The sequence below is a fragment of the Mercenaria mercenaria genome, chromosome 3, assembly GCF_021730395.1.
Source record: "Mercenaria mercenaria strain notata chromosome 3, MADL_Memer_1, whole genome shotgun sequence".
NCBI lineage: Eukaryota > Metazoa > Mollusca > Bivalvia > Venerida > Veneridae > Mercenaria > Mercenaria mercenaria.
Window position 1 is genome coordinate 75,646,584 of NC_069363.1, and position 11,037 is coordinate 75,657,620.

The window sequence follows — 11,037 nt, forward strand, 5'->3', positions numbered from 1 at the left end:
TCCTTCAGCAAATGTACAACATAAGATACTATATTAACGCATAGATACACATGTATTCGGTACAATTTCGTCTAACAAAACACGAATTATCAACGGGCGCAGTGATGATATCAATACTCGCCTTTTTGAAACGACAATATGTCAGACTGTATCAAGCCATCGGATAACAGATTTGACCAACTTAAAAACTGAATATTGTTTTAAGACAGATTCTGCTCACTTCTGTCGCACCAAGAGTAAACCAACATAGTGCATTTGTGACCAGCATGGACCTGCGGATCCGCACAGTCTGATCCATGCTGTTCGCTAACGGTTTCTCTAGTTGCTTTGAAAGCGAACAGCATGGATCCTGACCAGACTGCACGGATGCACAGGCTGGTCTGGACCCATGCTGGTCGCAAACGCACTATGTTGGATTTCTCATGGTGCGGCTCAAAATATCTGGATTGATACAAATATGTATAAAAAATTAAAACGGTTTCGTTTCGCCAGTTACATAATTTATTTTTCGATTTTTTTCACGGTCTGACTAAAGTTGTAAGTTTGTCTGACTTAAATGTCCAACATTTTTGCGAAGCCTGCTGTTATGTCTAGCGGACTTTTGAGTACCGGTATAACAGATGGAGTGAAAATTAATGCGCCTCTTAAATACACTGGCTGCAGAATTGAAATTCTGAGGTGCATTTGTGGTGCATGTTTTGTGCTGTTTTCTTCCACAAAAATTTCATGAAAACCAAAGTTATCCGATAAGGACTAAATCAGTGTGTATATAATTAATGACAGGCACTGTCCAAAAGCTTAAGAAAGAAATCTTAAAAGCTGAATGGTTTGTAGAAAAAAGCTTATATTATTTATTTACAGTAAAATAATTTAAGTTGTTGTTTTCGTCACAAATAATCAAAAAGGATCAAAACTATTCGTTAAAGACAGAATCAGTGGTGTATGTAAACAATGACTGACAATGAAAAAAGGATTAATTTTAAAACCAAAGCTGAATATTTTGCGCCCCCCCACCAAAAAAAATTCTTCTGGTTTATATTAAGAATTCCTCAAATGTCACTTTCTTTGTAATATTTTACACATTGATTAGCAGCCACCATTAGCGCTTTGAGCGCTTTGATTTCTTTTGTGGAAACACTTCTTTGTGAAACGATATCTGCTCTGTCCCGATACCTGCAGATCCGCATACCAAAATTAAGTTTTACATTGGATAAAAACTACACAAAGACTGTTTACCATGAAACGATATGTATTAATTTTGGTACTCGGAGAATGTGCGTTATTAAGCGGGTATCAAGCACAAGGAATTGTTGCAATGTGTCAATTTCATACTTGCCTGTCTTGTAATGTAATGACCGTTGACGTAAAAAAAGAGCGTGAAGCCCTAATAAAACATGCTCTCTGATCATCACCTTAACTCAGTTCTTGTAAATTTGTAAAAGGAATTGGCTTACAGTTGGAAGGGGTGGAGGAAAGATAAGTTAAATTATCAAACAAAGATCAGTTTGATTAGAATTACATGCATGTTTAATTTATGTAATATGCTTTTAAATACAAATAACAAGCAATTAATTATTGCAACGATACATATTGTAATAGGCCATCTACAATGAATAATGTCAAGGAAGGAAGTGGTTTCCTAGATAACAAGTGATAACAAATGCAGTTTACAATTTTAATGATATTTTATTTCATTACAAGACCATATTCAAATCGTGTCATTTAAAAAGAAACGACATCAAATACTCCAGTAAATGATAAAACGTGATAAAATCTGCATGCAATAAAGATGGTGACATAGTTTCTTTCTACTTTGTTCAAAATTAATTGAACTGATTCAGTAATCTTTTTTATCGTTTTGAAACACATTTGTCTGCTGTGTGACTGAATTTGCCACAAACGTAAATTTAGAGGCGTACGTAGTCCTGACCCTGTGTTCACAAAACATTTTTTGGTCTCAGCTGAGTTTGAGTTTGAAATTTTAATATCAATTTTACTAAACTGACCATCAATATTGAATAGTCATGCACTTGAAATAGTTATTAACTTAAAATGTAGTTTTTAAACATGCTATTTAGATATAAATAACAAATGAAGTTTCATTATCAAACTCAGCTGAGACTGAAAATGTTTTGTGAACACGGGGCCTGTTATGCTAAGTACTGGGATTTAACCATAGCTTGATAAAAAGACAATTTGATGACGCAGTCAATAGAATCATTTTTATGCAGAACATACAAGTACACAATTACTGACACTTCCATCCAGCGGGGAAACATGTACGTCGTGAATTTCTGAATATTCCATGGACAAAGCTTGGTAGAACAGGAATTAATACTCTATAAGTGATCATTTAACAGCAAGTGACTAATTACTTTCAAAAAAAATCTGACTTCTCATTTAGGCCTACCCAATATTGGATAGTAGGAGATTTACTTTCAAACATTCTGAGAAAAAGAAAGTTGTGACATGTTACCTTAAAACTGAAAAGTTTTGAAAATACTATAATATACATATAACAGCAGACTGTAACTTTACCCTTAGCCTGCTGGCGGCAGATGATCCTGCCTTTGCGACCAGTGCAGACCAAGATCAGCCTGCACATCCGTGCAGTCTGATCATGGTCTGCACTGTTCGCTATTCAGTCAGTAAATTTTCAGTGAAAACCCCTTTGAATGATATGTGGTACTGTCCAAATTGAAAGATGGACCAGTCCATTTTAGAAATATAGCAGGGTAAGGGTTAACGTAATCTTGCACTTATTTTGTGCAGATTACGTAAATACGGAAAGGATACCTTCTTCATGACAGTGAATAGGGTGAATTTAGTGTTATTATTTTCTTCCGTCCGTAAAGCTGAAACACCTCTTTCACGTACTTCACAAGTTGATATAAAACACAAAAAGACATTGTCACTCAAACAATATTTAAGCATGCTTTTTTGATGATGTTGTCCTGACATTAATACCCCTTAGTTCAAATATGTTGCTCTAAAATTGTCAACCATGTAAATTGTGTCATACGCTTATACAGAATGGTGCAGCTTCGTTAGTTTCGAGGTAGAATGTTCCGTTCGGGAGCATTGCTTCATAACCTGCATAAAATCCCATTCGTGCACACCCGCTCGTGCATGTTGCATTACATCCCGACCGAGCCAAAATGTTCGATAACGGGCATGGGTTTGACTCAAACGAGCAAGCATGTATAATAGATTCACCAAAGTACGCCGGCGCTCTGGCGTGATCGCACATATCTGAATTGCAGAAGACATTTTTGAATATATATACATGTAATGTATGAAATGTACAGTAGATTAGCATTATGCCAACCAGCTTAGCTCAGTAGGGAGAACGCAGATCTACGGATCGCGGGGTCGTGAGTTCGATTCCCGGGCGGGGCATATGTTCTCCGTGACGATTTTATAAAAGATATTGTGTCTGAAATTATTCGTTCTTTACCTCTGATTCATGTGGAAAAGATGGCAGTTACTTGCGGAGAGCAGGTATATATCCAGGAACACTGGTTAGATTAACTGCATAAATAATGTTTAAAAAATACGTTAAATCAACAACAAACAAACAAAGATTAGCTTTGTCTATAGCAAGCGCGATATCTGAACGTTTCTAACAAATCTTTTTGCACAAATACTGCATTTATAAATTGGGATCATTCTTTTACATCATCAAACAAGAAATGATATCTAGTACTTTTGAAATAGGCTCTGTATTTTAGTAAGAGATATTGAAGTGTTAAGATTACAGACTTACGTTTGTCCTTGCAACCCGGCTGATGTACACCGTAGTTAGGATAAAAGTCCGCATGACCAATCGCTTCTCGTATTCCCTTTCCAGCTGTAAAATGTGAATAATAGTGACTTATTACTTTTATCCTCCTTTAAAATGAAACAAGGTTAGTTTTTTGTACACGGCCTATTAATTATGCCAATGTTCAACATAATAGAGACTGAAATATCTGAGGTATACCGTCGACTACTTACGCAAAAAAGAAAACAAGAGTCTCTTTGGGTTTATGTATTGCAATAGCTTATTCTAAACTTTCCATTGAGTTTGCAGTAACTCACATATTAAGCAAGGTACTAAAACCTCCATGGGATTCGATGCGATTCGAAGGCTTCGGTCTTTTTCGTTGGTTTTCAACAAAATCCTATCGTAATACCGACCCGTCGAGACGGGCCGGAATAAAAGTACATGTAAAACACATTGGGTTCGTATTCTTGATAAGACTAGCAATCTTACCTGAAAAAAGTCTATTTAAGAAATAATATAAAGCAGAAATGTGCGTTAATGAAGTAGGTTAAACGGTTCGTGGAATAAGTTCACGATAGCTAAGACTAAGAGTTTTTTTCTCTGTGCGGTATATGTAAAAGAGACTAGGAGTGTTCAGTTTATTTTGATATACTTCTGCTGTGTATTATTTCGATTTTATCGTGTTATATAGAATTTAGTAGGTTGCAAATAAAATAGCACTATTTCTTTGTCGCTACAAATGGTCGAAGGGACGTCACAAAGCGTATTTGAAAATAAAGGTAAGAAATAAGTTATAAGTGTGCATATACAACAGTATTAACTTACAATCACAGTCCGTATGGATGACATCTACGAAGGAAGCATCACTTTTATCAAGTCTTACACGTTTCTTCCCGTCACCTGTAAAGCCTAAACTTGCGGGGTCCAAACCTTTCAAAAGAAATTGACACGCATTGATAAGTTCAAAGCATCTTCATCATCTTATAATTCAGTTAAAAGTATTAGAAATATCCAAGCAATATAGTAAATGACTCGATGTGACTGAGTTTGTTTTTTTTTCATGAGAGATAATTAAATGTGCAACACCAATCAAGCGCCTGTCTAAGCACGTGACATCAGTGGAATTTTTTTTTTACAAAATTTATATTAATGTGTCTGCCTGTAACTGGATTTCAAACAGCCGTATCTCAATAAAAAAAAACTTACTTTTGACAATAATAATTGAATAAATACGTAAAGGTTAGAATGGTAATAATCACAAAATGTACATTTCTGAATATAAATACTATTAGCTTTATTTTACCTGTAATTCTTCCTAACAAATTGTCAGACTTTTTTATCTCTTCGCCGGCATAACCGGCGAGATGGGCCCCTAAACTCCAGCCTATCATGTGCATATTGCTGTAACTAGTTCCAAATGTCTGGTGCAGAACTTTCATTACATAAGCTGTAGCCGCTCCTGCCAAGCGACTATTGGCAACAGCTTGATAGTAAGATCCTGCGGCGCCAGCTCTCCAGTCAATTGTTATAACGTTGGCCCTAGTCTGAAATATATCATCATTCGTTAACGTGAAATACTGTCAACAGCTGTCACTTTCCTAGTCTGTAATATTATCAGTTGCTGTCACTTTTGCCCTGTCTAATCATATAAGTCGTTACCAAGTTAGTCGGACTCTGAAATATTATCGATTGCTATCAATTTGGCCGTGTCTGAAATATATCAGTCTATTATCAAGTTCGTTTGATTCTGGAATATCATCAGTTGCTATCACTTAGGCAAAGTCTGAAATATATAAATTGTTGTCACGTTCGTCTGAGTATGAAATATTATCGATTGTTTTTACCTTGGTCGAGTCTGAAACATATCAGTTATTACGTTCGTCTGAGTCTGAAATATTATCTGTGGCTATCACTTTTGCTGACTCTGAAATACATCAATCGTTTTCGCGTTCGTCTGAGTCTGAAATATTATCAGTTGCTATCACTTTAGCTAAGTTTGAGACATATAAATCGTTTTCAAATTCGTCTGAGTATGAAATGTTTCCGATAACTATCACTTTTGCCGGGTCTGCGATATATCATTTATTATCACGTTCGTCTGAGACTGAAACAGTATCAGTTGCCGTCAGTGCGGCCGTGTCTGAAATATATCTGTCGATATCGTGTTCTCCTGAGTATGAAACAGTACCAATTGTTATCAGTTTGGCCGTGTCTGAAACATACCACTAGTTATAACATTCATCTGAATCTGGAATATATTAGTATCAAGCTCACCCAGAAGGTCTTAGACCTATGTGGCACAAGCGAAAATATCGACACATATGGCGACATATGTTCGAATAATATTTACATAAAACGAATCTATTGCTAATGTTCACATAACTTTAAGTAATATTATTTAATCAATGCTTTATATGTATATAACAAAATACTAGTATACAACAACAAAAACTTATATTATATTATAGTGCCACATAATTGAAACTGCAGATACCTGTTGAAAGTAAGTTATGTCGTGAACATTTTCATACTTGAACGAAACTTTATTTTGTATACTAAACCCTTTATTTTATCTTGTAAGATTATTTAGATTTAGACGTTTTAACTTTTGAACCAGAAATTCTATATAACAACTTTAAATCTATAATAGAAACTCGAGAAAAAGTATTGAATGTACATGTAGATAAGTTGTAATGGTGACGAAATCCACACATCGTCACTGAATTAAACAAACACACCTTGTAACAAGCAATACAAGTCTACAAAAAGATGGCCGGCGCAATGTAGATGGAAAATAAGTAATGTATATATTTGGTAAGTGTTTGCCATTGAAAAACTTGACTTTTTAAGTGTGTTATTACGAAAGGGATCCAGTAAGAAAGAAAATATTGTGTCCAAAATTGAAAATGTGGTAAGTGTTTGAAGGTCAGAGTGAAATGTCTTTACATCAATGTATATTACTTGTGTCCAGCAGAAATATGTATATGAGTTTCAAAGTGATCCAGCAACATGTAGAAATGATTGAGTTATAAGCATGATTAAACTTTGTGATAAACAGACAGAGCAAAACAATATGCCCTCATATCATTTGATATTTGATTCCGGGGCATAAAAATGCTGAAAAGAAGAATAATGATATCTGTCATGCTTTACAAAGCGGATAGAAATACACGTCCCAAGGGCACCTGCGCATTGGGCGGTAACGGAGAGTTGTACAAACAGTTTCAAGGCAAGTGGTAAAAGTCTGTGATTTCTTGTTTAATTTTATTATTGCCTATCTGCAGCTGAACATCAAACGAGAAGAAATCTTGCATGAAAATGCCTGTTACTTAGTACATATAAGAAAAAAGATTAACACCACCTGAATCAGTTAGGTAGACATTACACCTAGAACCCAACTGATGTTTTTTTCAAAAGTAGGAATCCCTACATAATTCGAAAACCACTTCATTGGGCTAAAGTCGTTGTGCTGCAGTCAGTGGGTACAGGTAAGTTACGATTGATCTGTATATGATGGATGGAGAATGAGTATTGAAAGTATTACAAACTCACATAGAAATTCAATGATGTTCACCTATAGGTGATGTCATATGTTTAACAAAATCCGGTTGTACAGGTGGTTTTAAAGACCCACCACGACCTAGTGACCTAAGTATTTTAACGGACTTTTGTTCTATTTATAAGACACACTTATTATAACTATTTAGACATATATTTGCTAACTATACTGACTGACACATTAACACAGCGTCATCCTAAGCGTCATTTAGCATGAAAGCCTTGTCATACCACTCAGCGTTGCACAAGACAGAGTGAAAAAATACCCTGAACATTTTAGACTGTTGCATAATTCTTTCGAATAGCTAGAAATACCTGAAAATGAAAGTAATCAATCAATCTAATAAAAGTTGCCAACTTAGTCACGTGACATAGGTTATTAGAGCTTAATACGGCTATACCGACAACGGCAGATAATGTACAATATTACAACGTAATTTTCAGGTCTATAATATCTGGCTTGAAAGTCAACTATAATATGAATATTCTTCTCAATGTGGGTGTTTGACAAATCACGACAGGAGGAAATGTTACATTTGTTTGTTAAACTTCATTTTCCAGGTCTTCCAGCAGGGCCAGTCATGCCGGACACACAACTAGGGTCATCCGGCAGGCCAATTCCCTCCCTTGCTTGACAGACATTTAGGGTCATGAGACAGGTACCTGTCCTTGCCGGACAGACATTTGGGGTCATGAAGCAGGTACCCGAAAAAAGCTACGGATATGACTTCAAACTTAAAATATATGAAAAAATACAGGTTCTACCGCTATATGTTCGAAGTTTAACTGACTGTTTCCTTTTGTTCTCCAAAATAGGGATAGTTTCACCATTTGGCTTCGTGTTTTGGCATTCCCTTAAAATAAAGCTGTACTTACCAGAGCCATGATATGGTTTTTAGCCCTGATAATCCAATCCTGGTTCCCGCGTCCATGCCAACCATGGGTAATAAACACAGTCTGTTTCGTACCATTGTAAATTGTATCTTTATCCGGTATATACTGCGATATTTCATTTCCGAATTTGAATATTTTTTCAGGATGGTGACCTCTAACATACAAACGGAATGTTGTCTAGATAAGCAATAATCGTTTCAATGAAGTTACATAACAGTAAAATGTAACGATGCAATTTAGAAATTTTTAAGGATGTTTACTACAGTGGGATAAAAATGTTACAATAATTGTAATATTTTTCATCATGATAAAAATATTTGTCCATTGATGCTCAGTCTGCATGTCTATCAAAGTGGATTTTTTCATTTGAACTTCGTGTACCATTTGTAATAATAATTGCATAAGTTACATTCCTGACAACCCACTTAGAAACTGAAATATTGGTTTAGACAACCTTTGTTACGGAAATTCAAAATAAAGTATATTATTTGTGGAACTAGCTTTTGGTTTTTGTCATTAGTTAAAATTATTTCTTTATTCGTACAACCTGTCTTTATACAATAATTTTCATTCAACTAAAGAAATAAAGCGATGATATTCTTATTGAGGTTTTTGTTGTTGTTGTTTTTTTCTTTAATTCAGTATCTGCTAATGTTACATAAAATAAAAAATACTTAACTTTCTTACCGGTATTTCACTTGGATCTTCGGGCAAACTACTTATTTCATGGAATGGCGTTCCATTACTAAAACATTTGGTTTCATCGCCAATAATGAAACATTTTTCCGCCGGCGGCTTCGGTGTTACGTACACTATACAGAGACCGAATAGGAAGATGAACAAAAGCCAGTTGAAAACTGCCATAATAGTTTTCTTCCGCATTGCATATTTGTCCATGGGGTCATGTCTACAATAATAATGGTTATCATGTTATCATGCCAACTGTACGTGGGAGGATGTGTGTGCGTGCGTGCGTGCGTGCGAGGCGGGGAGAGTCATTTACATTTGATAAGAGTGCTTTTCTCTTTTGATAAAAATGATGTTTCTAAACACTGGTCATGTACATCTTGATAAAGCTGCTGTTTATATTACAAATGTTATGGACGCTGGACAACGAAACCAGAGGCTGCGAGCTCAGTTCCCTGTTACTAGTACGCTTTAACTTAAATTACAAAAGGTCTGCCCAATGCTACTTTAAATCGAGACACCTCGTAGGGTGCTTTACAAATTGTCCGAATAGGAACCTGGAGCATTTTTTTTTACCTTTTGATCTTTCCTCCGAAACCTTAAATTAGTAAAATTGGGTGATAGAGTAAACCCTATGTGCAACCGTTGATTATTATAAATAAATAACGGCTAGTGTTTGTTTGCAGGCGGTCTCTATTTGCAGGTTATACTGTATTTTTGTAAATGGGAGTGAAACTATACATGTCTTGAAAGCCATGTAGTCTGTGTTTACAGGTGATCTTTAGCACTAGTTAAAATGTTTGTGGCATGTTCAGAATTTACCCATCTTATATGAATAGTATATACGTATTACTTCCAACCAGTTTTCTACAATAAAATGTCTAAATCTTCTACAAAACTTTGAAAATTTAACAAAATGACCGTCTAACTGGTCGACCACGTGCAATGTTGCGTATGACATAATTATTCCACATAATATTATTTGACCCAGTAGCATACATATAATAATAACTTTAAACAAAGCGTGTGAATAATCTGACAAATCAAATAGCTTGGAAATTAATTTCAATTATAGACTTGGTTTCTGATCGCCAAAAAGCACACAAATATTGATTCTAAATTACTTACTGATATAGAATAATGAGTAATAAATAATCTGATATGTTTTTTTTTTCATTCTTTCACGTTTATAAATAACAGTTGTCCTCTATGATCGCGTGTCTTTTATTTATAATTGTTGGAGTTTGTTATTATGTTTATGTATAGCGTGCATACTGAAAAAAATCAAATAAAACCTGGAACGCCCGTAACATATGTTACAGTAATGTTATACATAGCACGATCGATTAGTCTTGTTAATCAATTAATCCATATTTAAAACTGGTGTCTACCTTTTCTCGTTTATTTCAAAGAATTCAGAGTTATTAAACATATTCATTGTAAAAAAAAATATCAAAGTATTAGAAGGTTTACGATCCCAAATATAGTTAACCATGTGCTTTTACGGTTTCGTAGATTGAACATGTGTTTTATGATTGTATCCGTCTAAATTCGGCTAAAATTTCAATGTTTTGAATCCAAAGATAAACACAATTAAACACGTACCCGTATAAAATTTTAACCACTCTTTACGTTAGTATCCAAAAAGACCTAGATTTGTTTGTTTCTGGCACAGTATTTAAAATAAGAATGGTTTTAATTACAAATAAATTCGTTATAAGATCGGCATTTACTGCTCCTTTTTATTTTACAAAGATCTTTCTACATAAAATAAAACAACAAATAAATGTACTTCCTTGGACAAATATTTCCATAAACTAACATTTCTTCATTTTCACATCTTAATCAATTCTCAACATGTCGCTTGAAACACGTTTCAGTTGAGCATATTATATTAAATATAGCCTGGAGAGTGTAACATTTGTTTAAATCATACTGGGATATCTTAAGAATACTTTGTGTGCGTAGAAAATTCAATATTTAAATTTAGTGTTTTCTCTCGACACAAAACAGTTTTTTTTCTTCTAAAACTGTTCCGTTGCTTATTTATTTACTGGCTATAAGTATTTTATTAGCCAAAATTTAACCATTGCTGTTGGAGATGTTGTTTATTGTATATAGAAGTAAACTAA

The 11,037-nt window shown here is 34.6% G+C and overlaps 1 protein-coding gene across 2 annotated transcripts; it reads right to left on the reverse strand.

Moving 5' to 3' along the window:
- Nucleotides 1-1,668: 1,668 nt before the first annotated feature.
- Nucleotides 1,669-10,763, reverse strand: LOC123524354 (pancreatic triacylglycerol lipase-like). Of its 2 annotated transcripts, none has more exons than XM_053538956.1 (7): nt 10,511-10,763; nt 8,906-9,125; nt 8,201-8,395; nt 5,070-5,310; nt 4,592-4,696; nt 3,767-3,850; nt 1,669-3,252 (listed from the first exon to the last, which is right to left on the reverse strand). In XM_053538956.1, the coding sequence occupies exons 2-7, from the start codon at nt 9,113-9,115 to the stop codon at nt 3,017-3,019; spliced, it is 1,071 nt and encodes a 356-aa protein (XP_053394931.1). In that variant the 5' UTR covers nt 9,116-9,125; nt 10,511-10,763; the 3' UTR covers nt 1,669-3,016. The 2 variants fall into 2 exon arrangements, with proteins under 2 accessions (XP_053394931.1, XP_053394932.1); XM_053538957.1 differs by having other exon boundaries at nt 8,201-8,372; nt 10,511-10,760.
- Nucleotides 10,764-11,037: the final 274 nt, after the last annotated feature.

Bases quoted from the DNA above. Each gene is read 5' to 3' on its own strand.
- LOC123524354 (XM_053538956.1), bottom strand. From the start codon at position 9,115: ATGGACAAATATGCAATGCGGAAGAAAACTATTATGGCAGTTTTCAAC. The intron at 8,396-8,905 runs GTAAGAAAGTTA...TTGCTTATCTAG, and splicing joins AAGATCCAAGTGAAATACCG to ACAACATTCCGTTTGTATGT. The intron at 3,253-3,766 runs GTAAGTCTGTAA...TCTGCAATTCAG, and splicing joins GCCGGGTTGCAAGGACAAAC to ATATGTGCGATCACGCCAGA.